Source organism: Ctenopharyngodon idella, chromosome 20 (assembly GCF_019924925.1).
Source record: "Ctenopharyngodon idella isolate HZGC_01 chromosome 20, HZGC01, whole genome shotgun sequence".
NCBI classification, from domain to species: Eukaryota; Metazoa; Chordata; class Actinopteri; order Cypriniformes; family Xenocyprididae; genus Ctenopharyngodon; species Ctenopharyngodon idella.
Genome location: NC_067239.1, coordinates 13,380,811 through 13,404,258, shown reverse-complemented (window position 1 = coordinate 13,404,258; position 23,448 = coordinate 13,380,811). Strand labels below are relative to the sequence as shown.

The following is a 23,448-nucleotide window of genomic DNA, read 5'->3' as shown; positions in this document are numbered from 1 at the left end:
TGTTGCACACTGCAGTAAGCTCGATCGATTTTAAAATATCGTATTAAATGCTGGATGGCTTGTGTTGATAAATGGCATGCAATTAATTTTAAAACGTATATGGAGAAAATTCTGTATTACTGTTAATAAAAACAAAGCTGCATCTGATAATGCTAGCTACTTCACAATATAGCCTAATGTTTTTCTCTGAGGCATGGTAAAGTATGGTACTCGCAAAAAAATCAAGAACATTATTTAAACAATAAGACTAAACGTGTTGAGCTATATAACAATAATTCGTTTTCTGTCTATAAATATATCAAAACAGTTGTTCCTTTGTCTATTAAAACATGTAATATATTAAAGCGTCTTTGGTGTTTCTATGGTTTCTACAAAAGGGTAACGTGGGTATGATGCAATTGACAGGCGACTCCTCACACGTCCCGGAGCCTTGGTTAAAATTGCAATTTTCTCACGATTTACAAATAGTTAGAAACATTTGGGATATTGTGAGTACTCAAGTGAACAAAATATATAACACTGGCCTAGTGGTTTTTGGATATTTTACTGCAAAATTCTTATATATTGCACCTTTAACTTGTTGGCTGCTTTTCCTTAACTATATGCTATAACTTGACCATTTAAAAATGGAAAGTTTTAGTTTTGTAATAAAACTCATAGGTAGTCATTTACATTAAAATTCCATTAGCCTACAAAACTAATTTAAAGCATTTGCATAAGCCTTTAAGTTAGCTTATGTCTCATGATCATGAGAAATGAAATCATGGCTACATGTAGACTGTGAGCTCAAAAAGCAATTTTAAAATACAAAGACTCATTTGGGTTACAAAAGAAATGGCTAGTCAGTCACGTGAAATTATTTCAGTATTCTAAACAAACTCAATATTTCTTTGAGCTTTGAGTGGTTTATGATGAGTTTATGAATCTCCAGTGATCGCACATGCGTTAGCTAGCCGCCGAGTGCGGTTTATAGCTTTATAAGACGATGTCTCGAGTTAAGTCTTTCAAAACGCGTAAATCTCGACAACCCAGCACTCTTTTCCATTCCAGTTCAACGCCGACAGTTCAGCTGCAGTATGTGCGGAGTGGTGAACGACTCGATGTATCGATTGAATCGCGATGCGCGGGGCCAATCAGAGCGCGCGTTCAGCTCCAGCGTTCAGCAGCGCAACGCAGAGCTAACTTCATTCTGTATGAACAGCTGCTGACTGGAAGATGGTGAGACGAGATGCTCTCCAGTGTGGGTGACTGTCAAATTTTTCCTTCACAATGTCTCACTTTATAGAAGTTGGCTTTCTTCTGTTGTACGTGAGTATATGCTGTCAGTGCGGGAAGATGAAGCACGGCATCAGGAGAACATCAGTACAACATCACAAACTCGGAAAGTAAGTGTCTTTTTAACTTATTATTTCAGTTTTAACATAAGCTCGGAATGTGTGTAAGCATAGAGAAAAACAATGAGATGATGTCAGGGCAAACTATATTTGTAGGCTATTTCAGGTTGCTCAAAGAAGTTGGGAGATGTGCTAGTTGTCATAAAGGTTACTTCAGTAACTACACGATTTTGTGTCAAAAGTCTAATTAAAAAACAAAACAAAACAAAACAAACAAACAAAAAAAAACAGGTTAACAGGTTGTTTTTATATGTTGGAAGTATTTTTCATAAATGTTGGTCTCTAATTGAATAAGACTAAACTATTTGTGCTGGCAAAAATAATGGTTTGATATTTTTGATGTGTCCTTTTAAATTTTTGCTTTTTCATAAACCAGATTCTGCATCATTTTTAAAAATTGTTTTACAGTAGGCAATTTAACACGTTTAACAGTTTCCTGTTATGAAAACTAGTGTGACAACCAAATGAGATGACAGTTAAACTGAAAAGAACTGTAAATGTTTTCTTGTGTGTGTGTGTGTGTGTGTGTGTGTTTTGTAGGCTAGTCAAGACTTTAAGATAACAGTATGTGCTTAAAAAAAAAAAAAAAAAAAAGGATTTTTAAACATAAACCTTGAGAAATATTGACTGAATTAACACAACTTGCCCTAGTCTAATAAGCATCTAGATACCAAATGTCAGGAACAAACATTTTACAGAAAATAAATGACTTTATTAATGTCAAAATGCTATGTATTGCTTGAGAATCCCTTGTCAAAAAAGTAATATTTCTATAAATATAGCCCCATAGTACTTTTATAAATTGTTTCAAATATTAAAAAATATTTAGTATGATTAAAATCACTGCTAATAAGTAGTGCATATAAAAATAATAAAAATTTACTGAGCTTAATTCTACATCTTTATTTTATTACTGTTTTTTCTGAATACCTGAAGACAGATTGTTGAATAAGGAAACGCCCTTTTTGCCTGTGTGGTGTCTCAGTTTACAATGCAGCAATATCACAAACTTTGGAGCAGCTTCATCATCGAGTAGTTGCTCACTGAGATGTCTTTGTATGAGCTTGCATTGAAGTACTGAGATGTTCTTTTGCAGTCCACTTTTCAAGAAGGTGTTGGATGAAACTAAGACACATCAGGTGAAAACGGACCATCTGCTGCGTGTTGATGATCATGACTTCACTATGAGACCAGCATTTGCAGGTAAAATGTGTGTGTGTGTGTCTTACTGGCATGATACATGATAGTTGAATATATTGTCAATTCATAAATTCATATTGATTGTAGACTATTTCTTTATATGCATATTTTTTTCTCATTTTTATTGAATGCGGACATCAAATTTATGAACTTTTGCTGATACAATTAATATAAGTAAATGAATACTCTCATTTTACACTTGACCCTACAATAGGATATCTACACATTTTAATACTTCATAAAGCGATCCTTTGCCAGAATATTGTAACACCTGTTTGCACTTATAATAGCTATGAATATTATTTAATTTTTAATTTAATATTATTTAAACAGTAAGTGCAACTATGATTGTTATTAGGACCAGTAGGGTTTGACTATGGAGCCTGTGATTAATTTGTGAAAAACTTGTGCAGATAAAATGATCAGAGCTTCTTTTTACACCAGCTGGTTATTTACTATTTGAAATGGTAAATGATAAGGAAAAGTTTGTAGACAACCAAGAGGAACAATCAGGGATAAAGATAACGACAATAAGATAAACAATATACAGGTATGAAAGAGTACAAATGTTAGATTATACAACAAAAAACCTATAGGTGCACCTTGTAAATAAACCACACTTATATATCTATAGATATGTCAAAACAATTTGGTTCACATCCATCCATGAAATTTGTATAAGCACAAAAATCACAATGTGAATCAGTTTCTCAAAGTCAATAAAGATTGTTCAACAATTTTTAGTTGTTTCCAGTCAAATTTTGTCAAATCAAATAGTTTCTTTCTCTAGTCTCTTTAGGAAACTGAACAAAGGAACACTTGAACATATCAAAATACAAACTAAAAGTCCAAACACAAACTGAAAATGTGACAATGGTGAAGGTTACATAATATGGAAGTAAAATAATGCCATATGTTTTTGAAACAAAAAGCATCTTGAATTGCACTACTTGAAAAAAAATATGCATTGCATTAACCGTGCTTGTATTTTAATGCATTGTATTTTTAGGGCTTGCATTTTTATGGGCTTAAATTCAACATGGTTGTATATTTAAGCTGTGAATATTTCAATTCAAAACATTTCACACACATTTTCATTGTTGAAAATGCAATAATCCATATTCACCTTTCAGATTTCACTTCCAAAATATTCATTCTATTTAAAAATACAACCTATAATATTCAGCAGGCAATTTTCGGTCCAATTTATTTCACGTCCACAAATTCAGTGGTTCAAATTTCAACATTTCACATCCGGGAACTGCAGGAAAAGCAGTAGAGTACCGAGCATAATCTCCATCTGCTGTTAGTCGACCTCACCAGCAGGTGGTGCAAGCGTGTGTTGACAAAGAGCAGAGCAACAGATAGAGCAAGTCATTCATTTCATTCATTAAAACGGATTTACATTAACGGAGCAAGCGGTGAGTGCATGTGTGATTATTATCAGGGACAATATATATGCAGAAAAGCTGATAGAGACAAAAAAGTTGTGTTTACATTTAATTCAATGTCTTCACTGTTACTTTTCCTGTGTAGCCTACATGTAAGCAGCTTTCTCTACAGTGAACGAGATTATAACGTTATTCCCCGATGCTGATGTACAGTTCAAACGTTAAATCTGTGATAGACATATAACTTTCCTCAACTTTATACCGCGGCTGTGCTGCAGTACTGGGGTTGGGACATATAGAACGCTTAACTTAACCATGCTTGAGCCTTGAGGGGGCTGAATGTGTGCATTGTGAGAGTTTCTCGATGAAGAATCTCCGCTCTTGTTTGTCCCTTTTCTTGAGGGAATTGGGACAATCATCTGTGCCTCACAGTTCGGGACCTGCTGCAGTTTAGGTGAGTAGGAGACTGAAATCATGGGGCTTACAGGTGGACCTCGCAGCCATGTTTGAAAAAGGTATGCATATCTCTTATTCTTCAGCGGCTGACTCAGGCTGCTGGATTATGATGATGTGTTTTCGCTCAGATCATCTGATCTACCAGCGAGTGCTCTCCTAGCTTCAAGCCAAGATAAGCAGATTGACACTGTTGAGATTGGAGATATATCTGAGATCTCTCAGCCCGCCTGTCCTGCATACTACGAGCCATTGGAAGTTATGTCCTGCACTACAGACAGATTAGATCTGCCGTCGAAGCGCGAGAAACAGCGTGAGTTTGCTCACAGCCGTTTGGACGAGCATTTTTTTTTGTCCGGATACAACCAGCCAGCTCGTATGAGCCTTCCCTTTCTCCTTTCTCAGATCTTTACTTTGAGATGGAAGAATCTTGGGGAAAGCCATATTTAGCCTGTATTCACATTTTCCAGCATGCAAATTATTCTGATGTGGAAGGGGTGCGGGGAAATCAGTTATGTGTTGATGCCTCCAACACACTGGCCAGCTATCTCTCGACAGGTGAAGCATCTACATTAAAGGCCCTGTCTCTGCCAACTAAAACTGCTGCTTGTGCCAACTAAACCGTCGTGCTTACATGGCAGAGTGTATGCGGCAGCGGGTCAGACTGTGGCAGATCTGCACACGATGGCTGTGTTGCAAGCCTATCAAGCTGACCTGCAGCTTTTTTTTGTATATACTGTATTTATGTATACTTATACTCTTTGTATATATAATGTGAGACTTTAATTTGATCTGTTTTGTGTATAAAAAACTAATATATATAAAATATATATATTAGAAAAAAGTAGTTAGGCTCCTCCTTCCTTAGAGCCTGACCAGGTAGTGTTGCCAAGCTGTTAGGCTTTCTGTGAGCCTCCTTGGCTACTGCTTTAGGTCTGGAGAGTTGTTAGGCTTCCTCTCGCTATAAGAGTCTCCTATTGAGGCCTCTGCTTTCTATAGCTCCGCTGTGATAGCAATTCCGAGTTTAGGCTCTTTGTGAGCATCCTTGGAAACTGTCCTGAATGTAGGGTGTAGTTAGGCCTTCTCTCACTTTGGAGAGTTGCCATGTTGAGGCCTCTGCCCTTAGAGCTCGGCCAGGCTGTAGTGCTAAGTTGTTAGGCTCTCTTTGAGCCTCTTTGGCTACTGCCTTTACAGATGAGTGTTGTTAGGCTTTCTCTATCTCTATCTGCCGAGGCTTCCACTCCTCAGAGCTCCGCTTGGGCAGCAGTATCAAGATGTCGGGCACTCTGTGCACCGCCTTGATAGCTATTCTTAGCATAGAATGTGGTAAGCCTCTTCTCGCATTTAAGAACTATTAGGTTGAGGCTTCCGTCCTTAGAGCTTGACTGGGTAGTAGTGCTGAGTTGCTAGGCTCCCTATGAGTCTCCTTGGCTACTACTTAATCTAGTGCATTGCTTCTTTCCTCAGAGAATCATCCATTCAGGTCTCTGCTCCCCCAGTGCTCTGCCTCAACAGCAATCCCGAGTTGTTAGGCTCTCTATGAGCCTCCTTGGAAGCTGTCCTAAGCATAGAACGTAATTAGGCCTCCTCTCGCTTTAGAGAATTGTCATGCTGAGGCCTCCGCTCCCCTGAACTCCGCCTGCTATTAGTGATTTTTGACAGGTGTAGGATGCAGTGCCAAGGCCTTCGTGCTTAAAGCTTGGGCAGGTAGTATGCCAGGTTGTTAGGCTCTCTGTGAGCTTCCTTGGCTACTACCTTTAAAGTGGTGTGTGGCTAGGCCTCCTCTCCTTAGGACAGTTGTTTCACTGAGGCCTCCCATCCTCTGAGCTTCGCCTGGCCAGCTAGATCAAGTTGTTACCTCTCTGGAGCCTCTTTGATAGCTGTTCTTTATTAGGGCATAGTTTGGCCTCCTCTCTTTGGAGAGTCGTCATTTTGAGGCCTCCGTTCTTAGAGCTGGAATAGGTAGTTGTGCTAAGTAGATAGCTCTTGGTGAGCCTTTTTGGCTGCTGTCTTTAGGTTGGAGCGTTGCTAGCCCTTTTACTTAAGAGTTGTCCTTTTTAAGGTCTCCGCTCTTCAGGGCTTTGTCTGAAGAGCAGTTCCAAGTGGTTGGGCTCTCTGTGAGCCTCCTGGGAAGCTGGCCTGAGATCTCGTTTTTAGAGTCATCCTGTTGAGGCCTCCGTTCTTAAGAATCTCCAGTCAATGACAATATTCCCTTAAAGGGAAAAGCTCTTGAGCTTTGGCCATAGGCTGGGTTTCGTGTGTATCTGCCCTTCAGGGAGAGAAAGGTGTAAGAGGTACCTTTCTCTGATTGGGTATGTAGCTTGGGATCTGGCCGTAGGGAATTAGTCATGACAGCCACTGGGGTGTACCTCAGGGATGAGGACCCCTTTGAGTCTTTGATTTCCAGAAATGTTTTTTTTTTAATGATAAGAAATAGCATAGTTTATCCATATTTGTAACAAAATACTAAAAACAGTAGTTAAATTAAAAATAAAAACCATGCAAATAAAAAAGCCATCAGCCTTTTGATTTTCCTTCCCCTCAGCCGTGACTCCTGAGGTGGTTATGACAGATTAATGACATATTAGCAACAGCATCAGGTCAGTTTACAGCACCATGTTAAACAATTCAACATGTGCACGTAGGTAATGTTTTGGGCTTTAAGCTTAGGATATTATTTTTGTCAAAATGAAACATTGGTTAATATCTCCCAAAGACAAAGCAGGGAGGCCAGGAGAGAGGCCAGCGGAGAAGCACCACCATCAGAAAGGCCATCGACCTCAGGTACGGAAAGAGACTGGTGTGTGCATAAAGAGGACATCTATCAGCAGTCGGATCAGCCTTCATCCAGGTCTCAAAAGTATCGAGAGGATTTTATCCAGAATGGATTCACATGCGTCATTGTCAACAAAGTACAACATCCCTAATGTGTAGTGTGCATTGAGGTGCTTGCACATGAAAGCCTAAAGCCTGTAAAAATGCTAAGACACATGAAAACCAAGCACCCCTCTATTGCTGCTAAATCAGCAGTTTTCTTTTGACGAAAGGAGCGAGAGTTGCAAGGCCAAAAGAAAGTCCTAACTAAACAAACAACAACACCTGCCAAAGCTCAACAGGCATCAAATGAGGTGGCATATTTAATTGCACAGGCAAAAAAGCCACACACGATAGGGGAAACCCTTATCAAACCCACTGCTATAGCTATGAGTTGGGCTATGCATGGGGATAAACTGGTCCGTGAGCTAGAAGCAGAGCCGCTGTCTAACAGGATTATTGCCCAGTGCATCTCCAACATAGTCCAGGACAGAAAGTGTCAGCTGGTGGACAGAGTGAAGAAATGGAAATATGCTTTACAGTTAGATGAATCCACAGATGTATCAAACTCTGCCCAGCGGCAAAAAGCAGAAAATTTTGCATAATTTCTAATCAAGCTGTAATTTTATCAAATTACTGAAGTGTGAAATATTTTAGATATTTGTATTTGAGATAATTAAAATACTAGCTTTATAAAATACTAGCTAAATTTTCCTTAACAATAGTAAGGACTCGAAAAAGTCTCTGGTTACGCATGTAACCATGGTTCCCTGAGAAAAAAACACAGCATCCTCTAGAGGACACTATAGAGAATGCCTCCAGCATGACCGCTATCAGAAGCACAAGTCTAAACATGACAATGAACTTGACGTTTACTATGACGTCACTACAAGTGTGACCGTGAGTATACAGTCAAACCAAAATTTATTCAGACACCTTAAACATTTCATTCATTGATGCAGTTTATTCACTATAGTTTAAAAAAAGTCTCAAAAATAATCTTAATTATGTCAGATAACACTTAAGCAAAACATGGTCAGGTCAAAGTTTCTGAATAATTTTTGGTTCCAAATTTTTATCAATTTTACTGGTAGTCCATTGTATGGAGAATTTTTGGGTATGATATGTCACAGTTTACTTTATTTTGCTATCCTCACTTACATAAATGAACTATAGTGTCCTGCACCCACTAGTAAAAATATATCAAAAATGTCTGAATAATTTTTGGTTTGACTGTAAAAGGAGAGTAGAACATCTGTAGAACACATCATCCACTTCTTGTCTGAAGGAGACGTGTGCAGGAATAAAACATGGCAAGAAAGATGCAGTGTCTTGTTCCCCTTCTCAGGGAACATGCATAACCTGACACGTTCCCTTTCGAATGGGAACTCGCACTGCGTCCTCTAGAGGACACTATGGGGAAAGTGGTTTGAACAGTGCCACACTTCATATCACTGAATTATGGTTAAAGTCTTTCTTAGTCTCATCTACAAACATTCAACAAAATCCTTTCTCATGTCACATCTGGGTCACTATCACATATTTTGGCAAAAGTTCTCAGCTACTGGAGTTCACATTTCTAACACAAGTCTCATTGTTCCTGCAGAGATTTGAGGTATGACCTTTTCTAGGCAGTTTCTGGATGGTTGGAAGTTACTCTTCGTGTTAATTGAACCAGTAGCGCCCACTGGGATGTTCAATTATATGCATATTGCTGTGAAGGCTTTTCTAATTTGCACATTGGTTTTGCTTCTTACTTCTTCAGAATGTTTCTCTGTCTTCATTATCACAGCAGTCAATTCAATATAATTCAAATTCACAACCTGAACATGGATCCCTGTGGGAATTTTATCCTGAAAATATAGTTGTTTCTCAGGAGGGCAATGATAATTGTTGTTGGCTACCCGCTAGTGTATTCCAAGTTCTGACTCAACATAATTCTTGTCTTTAATTCTTGTGTTTTTTTTTTTTTTGTTGTTGTTGTTTTTTGTGTGCTGAATGTCATCTACAGCTGACAAACACTGCAGGTAACATCACAATTTTCATTTTAGAAGGCAGAAAACAAAAACTCATATTTTAAACTAGGGAGTTAGCTTTGAGGTTTGAAACCGCAGTTTTGACCGCAAAAGATAAGGTAATTTGTTTGTATTTGTATTTGATGTATTTGACCTTTTACAGCATTTTGCTTGTTAGAAATACATGCTCGCTTTTAAAGCTATTTTAAAGTGTGTTAGAATTAAATGAATGCCAATGGTTCGTGTACCGCCTCTGTTACCTCACGTACCCCCAGGTGTATGCGGACTCCAGTTTGGGAACCACTGTTGTAGAGTATCCTATTGTATGTGTCAAGGACATTTTGATTTTTCACTTCTTGACCCCTTTAAGTCTTTTTGCTCCCCGATCTGTAATACATCAGTATCCAATGATTCCCTCTCTCTGTCTGTGGCCTGACATGTTTTAAAATGTTAAACATCCATTATTGTGCCTCATCCTGTCACAAGCTCTCCCTTACTCTGTCACTTTCTCACAATCACCAGAGTTCTGATGACACGCAAATGCAACTAATCATCCACTTGTTAGAACTTTCATTTAAATGCCAGGACAGCACACAGTCTTTGTCTGGCCTTGTTGAAGGTTCCTTGGGCTCACCTTTGTGTGTGTTTTTTTTTTTCACTCTAAAAGGACTCACCAGTGCGTATTTTTTGCGTATTTTTTGACAAAGACATTCACATTACCTGCATGGCTTACCTGAAGCATTCACAGATGTTCTCGTCATTTTCCTCTGTTCATTGCTTGTTTAAGAAGTTATCCTGGTTTATGGATGATTTAATGGACTTACCTGTATTTCCCTGAGACATTTTGAATTGTTGCAAGCTTGTTTGTTTTCAAAGACTGTATTTATTGCCTGCATACTCACCCGGTGATACTTACCTCCCTTCATCTCTATGTCATCTAATTCTACTAATAAACTTCTGCTCCTGGGTTCTTCTCCATCTCTAGCAATAGTGTAACATTACAGAGCCAGAGTAATTGAAAATAACTTGTGTAGATGACTGGCACCCTCTTGCTTTGACACCATCATCATCAAATGCTTTGAGAAGTTGATCAGAGATTTCATCTGTTCCCTGGACTCATTACACTGGCTTCTAGATTTTCTGTTAGACAGACATCAAGTGGTCAAAATGGAGAAAACTGCCAAGAAAACAAAAATTATTTCTTGATTTACTCACCCTCTAGCCATCCTAGCTGTATATGACTATCTTCTTTCAGACAAACACAATCTGAGATATATTTAAAAAATATCCTTAGTCCTCCAAGGCTTATAATTGTTGTGAATGGGGGGCCGCGTTTTGAAGCCAAAAATAATGCATCCATCCATTAAAAAAAGTAATCCATACAGCTCCAGGGGGTTAATAAAGGTTTTCTAAAGCGAAGCGATGCGTTTTTGTAAGACAAATATACATATTTAAAACTTTATAAATTCAAATATCTAGCAGAGGATTACTCATTTGGCGCAAGTCGACTTAAGCATTCTGCGTAAGGTCGTTCACTGAAAGCTAGTTATTTGAATTTATAAAGTTGTAAATATGGATATTTTTCTTTCAAAAACGCATTGCGTCGCTTCAGAAGGCCTTTATTAACCCCCTGGAGTCGTATGGATTACTTTTTTTTTTATGGATGGATGCATTATTTTTGTCTTCAAAACATGGCCCCCCATTCACAACCATTATAAACCTTGGAGGACTAAGGATATTTTTAAATATATCTTCGATTGTTTTCGTCTGAAAGAAGATAGTCATATGCACTTAGTATGGCTTGAGGGTGAGTAAATCTTGGGATAATTTTCATTTTTGGGTGAACTATCCCTTTAATGGCCTTTTAAATAACTTGAATGCCTTAGATTTCTTGTTTCATAGTATATGTTATTATTTATGCCTTGGGGGTATAAATAGTTCCTGATTTTTAATAGCCCTTTTAAATGTAAAAACGCACATTATAAAAACTTTGAAACTAATACTGTTCTCTTCAGGTCCAGCAGTACCAGTGGGTGTGGATGTACAGGTAGAGAGTTTGGACAGCATCTCAGAAGTAGATATGGTAAGAAATATTTAATTTGTTAATTTGTATTTAATTAATTTTAATTAAACAAACAAACAAACAAACAAACAATTTTGCATAAATAAAATGAAGCCATTAATTTATTTATTATTTTTATTTATTTATTTACTTTGCATTGTTGCCATGGTAAGCTAATGCAAAAACAAACTCAGCATTAATTAAACTGATGCATAAATACTTTACAGTTGAAATAATGTATCATTTTTACCCATTACTGTAATGAGAATGTGATTGTTATTCACATTAAAGTAGGCTACTTGAAGTCCAAATGTCATCAGGGAGATTGCATGGATTATATATGGATCTCAGCATTTGTGATTAACCTTCCTTTTGAAAGCATCAGAGATCTGTCTAGATATGCTTTTATTTATCATATCAGTGCCGATGTTGACAAGTGAGCATGGATTTGATCTTACGTAATATGCTATGAGTCACGTAGAGGGTAATCCATGAGGTTTACCCAGTGACATCACAGGGAATCAGCCAATCAGAATGTGCAGTCCATCTGGCTTGATGATGGCTGGTAAAATTTCTGACATCCCTCAGTAATGCCAACAGATGGTAATATTTCACAAGGGTTTAAGCAGTTTGGAAATGCATGTCAACGCCTTGCATAAAAGCTTCTTCTTTTTTTTTTGGAAAATAAGCAAATTTGTTTTGCAACCACATCAACAGTATCTGCATTGTTAAAGGTGTTTTATTCTACACAAGGGTCGTCATCTGTCATAATTGGGATCATGGCCATACCCACCATTGTGGTCCCCAAGGTCCGGATTTTGGAAATTTTTTGAGGTGTATATAATGAAGGTTGTTAAATAATTGCCTAATATTAACTCTACTTTGGTGCTTCGAGGATATTGCAGAACGCCACAATAACCAACCAATCTGAGCTGCCTCAGTCAGTGTCAAAATGTTTAAGATAACCAATCAAATCAAAGGGCTCCAGTTAACGGTCATAAAGTATGAGATAAGATGTAAGTAGCTAAACTAAACAGCTGTTTTATGATAGAAGTGTTAAACGACTGAAAGAAATAATCTGTTTGCAAAGACTGTATCAATCAAAGCTCAGGTTTGGGAAGGGAAGAGATATAGGTCAAGATAAGGAGCAGGTATTGCCTAATGTTCCCAGGATGAGATTAGCATTATTACAATGCATTCCTAATTAACACAGATAGGCCTATAATGTTCTTTGCTAATTACAGTGGAAATTATAGGCTAAATTTAACAACACAAACCCCTATTATAAATATATTGCCATAATAGTATTATTGTATAAATATATATTTGAATATCTGGTCCTTGAATGTGTGATATTTCAGTAGTATCAGCACTGGGACTTTTCACCGTTTATATCACTCCACTTGTCTGTGTTAGAGCGTTCCATACAGACCAGGGTTGCCAGGTTTTCCGAGGGTAAAATCCGTATTTTTGTTGGGGTTTCCCTGGTAAAATTCACATTCCAGGGGCTAGATATCATGTTATTTGGGGTCGCTTCAACCCGCGGACATGAAAAACAACCCGCGGCAATTCTTGGCAACATTGAGACAGACTGACAGTCCATAGGAGACTTCAGTGCAACTTACATTGTTATGCCAGTAGGTGGTGACAAGTGACCGCCTTTATGAGTGAGCAATTGAACCATTAATTGAACAGATTAGTTCAAAAACACTGATTAATTCAGGAAAGAAACAAGTTGCTGAACCTATTTGATCTTAATGCTCATACAGATTGCTCATATAGGGTGTCTGGACACAGAATGATTACATTGGCGTTTAATTAAAATGTAACATTTATGCAAAATAATCCTTAAAAACCTTTCCCTGTTTGTAATATGTGATTGTGTATTGTCAACAACAAACATGAACATTCTGCATTTCCATTTGTAGTGTGGAGCATTCAGTCTTAAAATGCACATCTGTACCTTTGTTGGTTATTGTCTCGGATTATGTGTCATATTTCTCCTGTGTTTTCCAGTAAAGTCTATTTGAAGTGTTCCTAGTTGTTCATATTCCTTATTCCTCAACAACACGAGACGTCATGGTACACATCTTTTTGCTGTGAATTCTTTTCTGATTTTACACGTAAGAATAACTATTATATTGTTATTTCAAAATGAACACTTACTGGACTAAAGCAACTTAGGTTTACTTGATAATGCTTGAGTATCAAATATAATCAATTAGGCTTTTGTATATACTGCTGTATAACATATGTTCTGTTTAATAACACTCTGTTTACTAATATGGTTTATCCACCTCAAGCCTCAATGCATTATCTTCCTTGGAAAAAAAGAAGAAGCTTGAAGTCCGCACACTGAATATAGCAGCTCCACACAAATTTTATTGATAGCACAACGTTTCAACCATCAGGTCTTCATCAGGCACAATTTCAGTGTGCAGACTGCACGCTTCTTCTTTTTTCCATGAATGTTATTTTATTGTCCTGCACCTGCGCCCATTTAGGGTGTTTGGGATGTGCACACCTTCTCTGTATTTTTTATTTTTCATTATCTTCCTTACCACAACATTCCTTTAGTAGGAGTCCTCCATTTATGTACAGTTAACTCTATATCTACTATCTACCTTTCTATCTGTATAAACCTACCTTTCAACTGCTTTATAACTTATGTTCTGTTTAATAACACTTTTTACTAATATGTGATCTGAGACCATTGACCCTGACAGACTATTGTGCATAAATTTAGTTACATCACAACTATTTTTGTGACTTTAAATTTTAAATTGTCAATTGTATTTAAAGAAAAGTAATGTTGAATAAAAAAAGTGCATGCATACAATTATATTAGACTTTTGACACATTATTTAAAATATGCGGCTAAGAAATAACTATTTTTCATTTTTTTTGGTGGGGGCCAGTGAAAATTTTGGCATGGCAAGTAAAAAAAATCCTCAGCGTTGAGCCCTCAATCATCATTGTATTGCTTTGCATTGTATGTTTTAAAACTACAAAACTTTGATCATAAAACTAAGCATGTAAATATCATCTTACTAAGACATTATTGGGAGATATAGAGTGACAACTGATATTTATATGCATTTCATATTAGTATCTGCTGTATTGTTATAAAGATCTCTTTATGATATGACTATATGAGCCATAAAAGCCTGATGTATCAAATATGAATAGTTTTTCAAAGGGATGATCAAACAAAAAGAAGAATGTTTTGACAGAGCCACAGTTAAAGAGATAGTTCACCCAAAAATATATTCCAAAATATATTTTCCAGAATTTTTGTAACCAAGCAAATCTCGCCCCCCATTGACTACCATAGTATTTTTTGGCAGTCAGTGGGGGGCAAAATCTGCTTGGTTACAAACATTCTTCCAAAAATATCTTCCTTTGTGAACAGCAGAACAAAGAAATTTACAGGTTTGGAACAACTTGAGGGTGAGTAAATCATGACAAAATTTTCATTTTTGGGTGAACTATCCCTTTAACCTAAAGCCCGGAACACACCAAGCCGAAGGTCGGCTGTCAGGCAGTTTTTGTTCGTCAGCCGACTAAGTTTTCTCAGTGTGTTCCGCACCGTTGGCTGAAGTTGGTACTCGTCGGCTTATTTTAGGCCGATTCGACATGTTGATTCGTCGGAACTCGTTGGTCAGTCGGGCCATCTGATCATTCTGATTGGCTGTTCAGCTACTGCCACCTGCTGGTACGGAAAGGCATTTCTTCTTACGCAGGCGTAGAATGGACATGCTACTTGGCCGTCGGGTGTCGAGCGTTGGTTTGGTGTGTCAGGGTAACTTTGGACCCAGACGCTGCTGACGTGAGCCAACCCCGCAGTCTGCTTTTGTCGCCGGTGTCGGCTTGGTGTGTTCCGGGCTTAAGAATGGCTTACTTATACGTTACTCTGCAGACTAAGCTGGGATTTATTAATGTAAAAGTCAATCCATGTTGTGCTTTTCATACAGGACTTCACCATGACCCTGTACCTGAGACACTACTGGAAGGACGAACGATTGTCTTTTCCCAGTAAAACCAATAAAAGCATGACTTTTGATGGTCGATTGGTGAAAAAAATCTGGGTTCCTGACGTGTTCTTTGTGCATTCCAAACGATCCTTCATCCATGACACCACCACGGAGAACATCATGATCAGGGTCTACCCTGATGGACACGTGCTCTACAGCCTCAGGTTAGTAGCTACAACAAACAATGTACACAAGTATACCAACATGAATGCTTGGACAAAGCCTGAACCCGCATGCTTAGGTAACTGTAGTTTTATTCTGCTGTCACAATCCTGTTTGAAAGTGTTTTTTGGTGTGTAAGGGTGACTGTAACTTCAGCATGTAACATGGACTTCAGTCGGTTCCCGCTGGACACGCAGACCTGCACGTTAGAGCTGGAGAGCTGTGAGTGATGCACAGTTCTCCTGACATTGGTGTCCAGTATCACATCCAAGTCTCTGCAAACATTCATTCATCTGCTGTGTGTCCAGATGCTTACACTGATGAAGACCTGATGCTGTACTGGAAGAGTGGAGATGAATCACTGAGCACAGATGACAAGATCTCTCTGTCTCAGTTCCTCATTCAGAAGTTTCACACCACCTCCAGACTGGCTTTCTACAGCAGCACAGGTGCACTTATTTTTAAAGAGTAAACTACAAAGTTCAGTTTCAGTTTCAAATCATACAGGGTGTCTACTAGTGCATAACGTGCTGTCGCTTATGGTTTAGTTTCCCAGATATTTGGACAAATATTATTTGTGTTGCATGTCAAAACTGTTTATTTGGCATCTGATTTGAGCAACTTTCAAATGTAGTTCTAAACCTGATACTGACTCACATTTAAATTTTAATTTTGTCATCAGTGGCTTCTTTTTGCATGCACTTTATAAGCACACTTATAATGCGATTAAGGCTGTTGGAGTTGGAGTCGGAGCTCATGTCAATAGAATACCGTAATTATGTTAACGTGATTATACTCATTACAGTGTTAAATCAACAGAGATCAGCAGAGAGTAAATGTAACATTTTGAGTGGGTTTTGCAGTTAATTAATAGGTTCACTCTACAAGTGCTGAATGACCATTACTGATGAGTAATGTAAAGCAGAATCACTGAACAAAAACAGAAAAAAAGAGAACAGAGTGACACTTTGAAAAAGTTTTATTAATTTTCATTTTTTTACATGTTAAAATCAGTTACCATCTGACTTAACTGAGCTAGCTAACTTGTTTCCAAGTCCAAAGCTTGTTATTGTAATCACTCACAATCTTCAAAATCAACACAATCATACATATCATTTTGGGATGAATGTTTTTATATAGACGAAGCATTGAAGTTTCATTTTTCAAGACTTTGGGTGCTCAAAAGTACAATTAAGAATTAAGCCGGTCTTTGCTCATTCTTTAAAATCAGAATTCTTTTCTTTTACTATTCTTTTCATTTTATTTCATCTACCTGTGCTCTCATTTCATATCTCCTGCAGGTTGGTACAATCGTCTTTACATCAACTTCACTCTGCGTCGTCATATCTTCTTCTTCCTGCTTCAGACGTACTTTCCCGCCACTCTGATGGTCATGCTGTCATGGGTGTCCTTCTGGATCGACCGACGAGCTGTTCCTGCCAGAGTTTCGTTAGGTGAAACCAGTGGGGTTGCATAACTTAATGCTTGAATGTGTCCAGGATTTCACAATCAGTTTTTGTTGATGAACGCTTGCATCTCACAGTTCTAGATAAAAATATTCTAATTTATAATCTTACATTATTTGTTACATTATAAATCAAGAATATTAAATTATTTGGGACTGCCAAATATAACAATGTTAATTATAAGTGTAGATTTGAAGGGGACAGGGTTTTCTTGTGTCTCCAACCTTCCTGGTGTGCAAAGATTGTTTATTAATTGTATTGTTTTGTAAGAGAAAGAAAGAAAGAAAATAAGAGTTTGGTTCCAAAACGCTATAACTCCATTTTGATTGATTTGAGTAAAAAGATGTTTTCTTTACCAAGAAAGTGGCAAGATGAAAACCACTATTTTCTGTTTCAAACTTTCACATCCATGCTGAAAAATCCAGCTAAAACCAGCCTAAGCTGGTCAGGCTGGTTTTAGCTGGTCTCCCAGCCTGGTCATAGCTGGTTTTAGAGGGGTTTTGGTTAGCTAGGAGACCAGCTTTAACCAGCTGAACACCAGATAACCCATGCTGGGAGACCAGCTTGACCAGCTTAAGCCAGGCTGGGAGACCAGCTAAAACCAGCTACTTCCAGCTTAAACCAGCTAATGCAATTAATCCATCAATATAAAAGTTATTTTTCATATTGAAAATACACAACAAAGTAAGTTGATTCACATATATGACAGCCTCTGAACTTTGTCAATACTAATCTTATATACAGGCATTTTACTAAAAATACATTCAGTCGTAGCTCCCAAAATGAATTCAGCGAATCATCTTGTTAATGTTATAAATGAATTAAGTCTCCGTTTGTCATTACCGATTAAAGCGTATCTGGCGCCACCGCACAGTTAAAATAAACACATTTACAGAGTACATTGGTATTAAAAACGGCTTTTAAAAACTGTCCATGATTCAGTTTTGGGGACCGTGACAGAAGTTTGATGCTGTCGTGGAACAAGGCATTTTTCATCCTCCCGACTCGAGTGCCTCATCTTCTTAATCTCCTCACGTAACACCACAGGTTCATCAATGCCGTTAAAATTATTCATTTTTCTGTTTTTGTTGATCACAAAGTACAAAGTAGATAAGGAAAACTAGGATGCCGGGTGTATTCAGAGCGCCACCATTACTGTTTACAGTGCGTGGAATGGTGCGCTGTGATTGGTTGAGCGGATATATCGCATTCTGCAGAGAAAGGAGAAACGCGTTTTAGAAAGAAAGGGAGAAAACATGACAGAATAACACGACGGATATCGTATTTTGCGCAAAATTAATAAATTACTTTTTAATACCGACCAGATACAATACTGATTTTGGCGGAAACTCATTTTAATTTTTTTTTTAAATGGCGTCCCATTATTAAAGACCCATTATTAAAATGCAAAATAACCATTTTTGTTTCTGCTGTTTGGAATCCAAGTTGGTAGTTGGTGTAGAGATGAAATAAAGACACTATTTGTAGAAGAATCTCACTGTCATTTCCTTTAGGCATTACGACAGTGCTCACCACGTCCACCATCATCACTGGAGTGAACGCCTCCATGCCCAGAGTCTCCTACATCAAAGCCGTGGACATTTACCTGTGGGTCAGCTTCGTATTTGTCTTTTTATCGGTACTTGAGTATGCTGCCGTAAACTACTTGACCACAGTGCATGATGGGACAGATCGCAAGTTAAGAGAGAAGGTAAATACACAAATGATTTTCAATTATATTCAGGTAATCTCCTTATTTTGCTAGCATTCATTTTCACTATTACTTGCCTTTATTTTTAACCTTTATTTTGTCATCTTGGTTATGTTGGCTTGACAAAACATATGGTTGTATATTATATTTAGGTTATTGTTTTTATAAGGTATCTAGCAACACCTTGAAAGCCCCGAAGATTTACAACATTTACATTTATTAATAGGAAAATTGGTATGCTGTTGTTTAAATGGTTTTATCTCTCCAAACTGGATGTCATTTTAAAAATGTGGAAATGACCAGAAAGAAGTTAACACAATCTTTTATTCATACGGTAACATTTGACCTGGTTACTGGGACTAGCAAAATGATTAATTTGCCAAGACCTAATTAATATAAATGTATGCATGTTTTAAAATTTTAACCTGTGGCTGCCACAATAATGGCCCATTTCGAAAGTTTACATGATCTTTCTTCTTTTTCTTCTCACTCGAATGGTGACAGTATTATTCTTGTAAACAGTTTCCAGCATTTCAGAAATAAAAGTCTATTTTTAACTCTTTCCCCGCCATTGTTTTTTTTTTTTTTTTTTTTAAGTTGTCAGCCACTGCGAGCATTTTTGATCATTTTCACAAAATTTTCATGGCCCCCAGAATATTTTGTTGTATGAATATCTGAACATGTAATATATCAAAATAAAGAACAGAGCCTCTGCTTAAAAAAAATATTCTAACTTCATGCATTCTTGTTCAACTCTTCTGAACTCTTTTCAACTCTATCAACTCTTGAATGTGGGTTTTATAAAACAGCAACATTTTGAACAAAAAGCTGAGAAAAACGTGTTTTTGTCAAAGACTACATCGTCCATGAGCTAATGCTTTTATTGCTTGGTTCTGCTTCTTTTTCACCTGTGTTTTGATCCTGAGATTATGTACTCTTTCAGAAGATGCTTAATAGCGCCCCCCTACTGTATGACAGTGAAAACATGGATTGCCGGAAAATTCCGTCAACTGCGGGGAAAGAGTTAAAATGCATGCACATTACCTTCATGGTAGCAATTACCATATGGTTCTTGGCAGTGGTCAAAAAAGTTTTGGATTGATCCTTTTTTTGTCATTTCAAAAATCATTAATTTGGCCAGGATATTTTACATAGGTGGTAGGAGAAAAACACTGACATTCTGGATTTGTACAGCAATAAAATCACAGACTAGCCCCTGTAAATGTTGATTACTTGATAGAACATCTCATGAGAACGAGTTACTGTCCGGGTAAGGGCTCAAGTGACAAATAACTACAGGTGCATCTCAATAAACTAGAATGTCGTGGAAAAGTTCATTTATTTCAGTAATTCAACTCAAATTGTGGAACTCGTGTATTAAATAAATTTTGTGCACACAGACTGAAGTACTTTAAGTCTTTGGTTCTTTTAATTGTGATTTTTTTTTTGGCTCACATTTAACAAAAACCCACCAATTTACTATCAATAAATTAGAATACTTCATAAGATCAATAAAAAAAAAGGATATTTTATACAGAAATGTCAGGCTTCTGAAAAGTATGTTCATTTCTATACACTCAATACTTGGTTGGGCCTTCTTTTGCATGAATTATTGCATCAATGCGGCGTGGCATGGAGGCAATCAGCCTGTGGCACTGCTTAGGTGTAATGGAAGCCCAGGTTGCTTTTATAGCGGCGTTCAGGTCTTCAGGCCTTCTGCATTGTTGGGTCTGGTGTCTCTCATCTTCCCCTTGATAATACAGGTCAGGCGAGTTTGCTGGCCAGTCAAGCACAGTAACACCATGGTCATTGAACCAGCTTTTGGTACCTTGGGCAGTGTGGGCAGGTGCCAAATCCTGCTGGAAAATGAAATAAGCATCTCCATAAAGCTTGTCAGCAGAAGGAAGCATGAAGTGCTCTGAAATTTCCTGGTAGATGGCTGCGTTGACTGTGGACTTCAGAAAACACAGTGGGCCAACACCAGCAGATGACATGGCAGCCCAAATCATCACTGACTGTGGAAACTTCACACTGGACTTCAAGCAACATGGTTTCTGTGCCTCTCCACTCTTCCTCCAGACTCTAGGACCTTGATTTCCAAATGAAATGCAAAATTTACTTTCATCTGAAAAGAGGATGTTGGACCACTGAGCAACAGTCCAGTTCTTTTTCTTCTTAGCCCAGGTAAGATGCATCTGACGTTGTCTTTGGTTCAGAAGTGGCTTGGTACGTGGAATGTGACAGTTGTAGCCCATTTCCTGAAGACGTCTGTGTGCGGTGGCTCTTGATGCACTGACTCCAGCTTCAGTCCGCTCCTTTTGAAGCTCTCCTAAGTTCTTAAATCGGCTTTGCCTGACAATCTTCTCAAGCCTGCGGTCATTTCTTTCACTTGTACACCTTTTCCTACCACACTTTTTCCTTCCAGTCAACTTTCCATGAATATGCTTTGGCACAGCACTCTGCGAACAGCCAGCTCTTTCAGCAATGGCCCTCTGTGGCTTACCCTCATTGTAGAGGGTCTTGATGATCGTCTTCTGGACAACTGTCAAGTCAGCATGACTGCTTTTGGGATTACTGACCTAAACCCAGTATTTATACTCTGAGAATGGTAATTTAATAGAACTTGAAATTAAATATTCTAATAATTTGAGATACTGATTTTTTGATTTTGATGAGCAGCAAGCTGTAATCATCAAAATGAAAACAAAAAAGTCTGGAAATATTTTACTTTTGTCTAATAAATCTAGAATATATTTAAGTTTTACTTTTTGAATTAAATTACAGAAAAAAAAAAAAACTTTTTCATGATATTCTAATTTATTGAGATGCACCTGTATATAGCAATATCCTTGAAACGACCAAGCAATCAGTCTGACTAGCAAGGCCTATATCACTTCAAACTTCAAATCTCTTTTTTGGTTTTCAGGAGTTTGTCAAGCCAATACTCAAAGTTTGCCTTGTATAACTTTCCTCTTGTTGAACTTTAAGTAATATTAGGTGGCAACCTGTCAAGGTTTGTCTTATCCATGCCTAAATTACGGAAACCCCACCCCCATAATTTGCACCTTGCAGCCAAGTTAAAAGTTCTCTAAATAGTAACAAAAGTGTTTGTGTTTATCCATTTTAGCCTTTACCCTGCACATGTGACATATCTCACACAAGGACTATGATGCTTGATGACGCGTACTGTAAGCCCGATGTCAATGGCCTGGCAGGATATACCCAGGCTCCTGTCTCCTCTGAGGAGACTGCAGATAAACAGGACCACATGGTAGTGTGCCTGTCTTTGGCAAATGAGGCCACAGCAGCCAAAAAGAAGACTGTCCGTAGCTTCCGTATTATCCAAAACACTCATGTCATTGATGCCTACTCTCGCATGATATTCCCTGGAGCCTTTATATTCTTCAATCTCATCTATTGGTCTGTGTACTGCTGAGTTGCCTTGCAAAGGGATTGTGGTTGTAGCATATTATATATTAACAAAAGTAAAAGAAAATTGGTCTTTGTTATTGATTGAAAGTAAGAGACAACATGACGTGATGCAGGCTGGATTCAAATCCAGCACAAGTGTCGTGTTATTGATGTTAAGAACGTGCTGAAGGCATGTACTACCTGCTAGCAGATGTAGGTACAATAGGGCCAAAGTTTTCAGAGCCACAGCACCATATGTGACAGCAGTGCCGGCTGTTAGGAAGTTAGGGCAGAGCTGATGATTGCCTAACCCGGGGCCACCACTTACCCTACCTTCACTAGAACTGTAAGCTTCCCTCTAGCAAATGGCTAACCCGCCCCCACCACTAACCCTTATAGCCTCATTAAGGTTACACTCTAAAAAATGCTGGGTTGTTTCAACCCGTGTTTGGGGCAAATATAGACAAACCCAACTGTTGGGTATAAAAGTTTAATTTAAACATTTAAACCAACTGTTGAGTTTGTCCATATTTGACCAAAATATGGGTTGAAACAACCCAGCATTTTTTAGAGTGTAACCTTAATGAGGCTATAATCTCCACCCTAGCTTCCAGTCTGAGACTGCTGGTCTGGCACTGCTGTGACGCATGGTGCTGCGGCTCTGCATCTGGATACTATTGGGTAAAGACGTATTAGATTTTATTCTCCTCTCAACCACTAGATAGCACAACAACTTTCCTAAATGCCCATGTTTCAGTATGCATGTGGAAATTTCTTGACACGATCGTAGGCAGCAATGCAAAGCTGATTCTGCGCTCATTTGATCTAATATCTAATGGTTTTTTTTTTTTTTTAAATCTAATCTAATCCTGTTGTGTGGGGGGAACCCCAAGGACAAACGTGCAGTGCACGCACCCTGTAGATTGTCACGTGGAATGAAACAATACCCAATTAGAAATCAAGCTGACAGAAGATGGAAGCATAACACAACTTCGTCCAAACCTTTTTCTTTTTTCCTCTGCAAATTTTCTGTAAAAAGCAGTCCAAACACTGTTATCGCCGTTTCTTCTTGGTGCTTACTCTAAAGTCATGTTTGACCGTGAGAGACTTTGTGAGATTTTCCGTGTTCACGGTCAGGACTTTCTTGTTTGTGAATGGAATCTGTTAGTGTGTGGTGTGCTGTCTTGGTCACATCACTCCAAACATAGGAACAAAACTGTTAAACATATATATTTTTTTTTATCATGTTTGTGGTCTCTCACATTTTGAAAATCTGATCAAATTTTAAAAATCTTTTAGTTTAGGCCAGCCTTTACCTGTTATAATATGAACACC

At 38.0% G+C, this 23,448-nt stretch overlaps 1 protein-coding gene across 2 annotated transcripts; it reads left to right on the top strand.

Annotated features, from left to right (window-relative positions):
* The first annotated feature begins 1,054 nt into the window (after window positions 1-1,054).
* gabrr2b (gamma-aminobutyric acid type A receptor subunit rho2b) lies at window positions 1,055-22,538 on the top strand. 2 transcript variants are annotated; one of them, XR_007926808.1, is made up of 9 exons: window positions 1,055-1,385; window positions 2,491-2,597; window positions 11,283-11,350; window positions 15,304-15,527; window positions 15,665-15,747; window positions 15,834-15,974; window positions 16,892-16,979; window positions 18,506-18,702; window positions 21,830-22,011. XR_007926808.1 is itself a non-coding variant. In XM_051875074.1 (9 exons), exons 1-9 carry the CDS (start codon window positions 1,270-1,272, stop codon window positions 22,136-22,138), a joined length of 1,398 nt encoding a protein of 465 aa, XP_051731034.1. In that variant the 5' UTR covers window positions 1,055-1,269; the 3' UTR covers window positions 22,139-22,538. The 2 variants fall into 2 exon arrangements, 1 of the variants encoding a protein (XP_051731034.1); XM_051875074.1 differs by having other exon boundaries at window positions 16,827-16,979; window positions 21,830-22,538.
* Window positions 22,539-23,448: the final 910 nt, after the last annotated feature.

Excerpts from the sequence above, each read along its gene's own strand:
- gabrr2b (XM_051875074.1), top strand. The coding sequence starts at position 1,270 with ATGTCTCACTTTATAGAAGTTGGCTTTCTTCTGTTGTACGTGAGTATA. Across the intron at positions 15,748-15,833 it reads CACGTTAGAGCTGGAGAGCT|ATGCTTACACTGATGAAGAC; the intron begins GTGAGTGATGCA and ends CTGTGTGTCCAG. Across the intron at positions 18,703-21,829 it reads ATCGCAAGTTAAGAGAGAAG|CCTTTACCCTGCACATGTGA; the intron begins GTAAATACACAA and ends TATCCATTTTAG.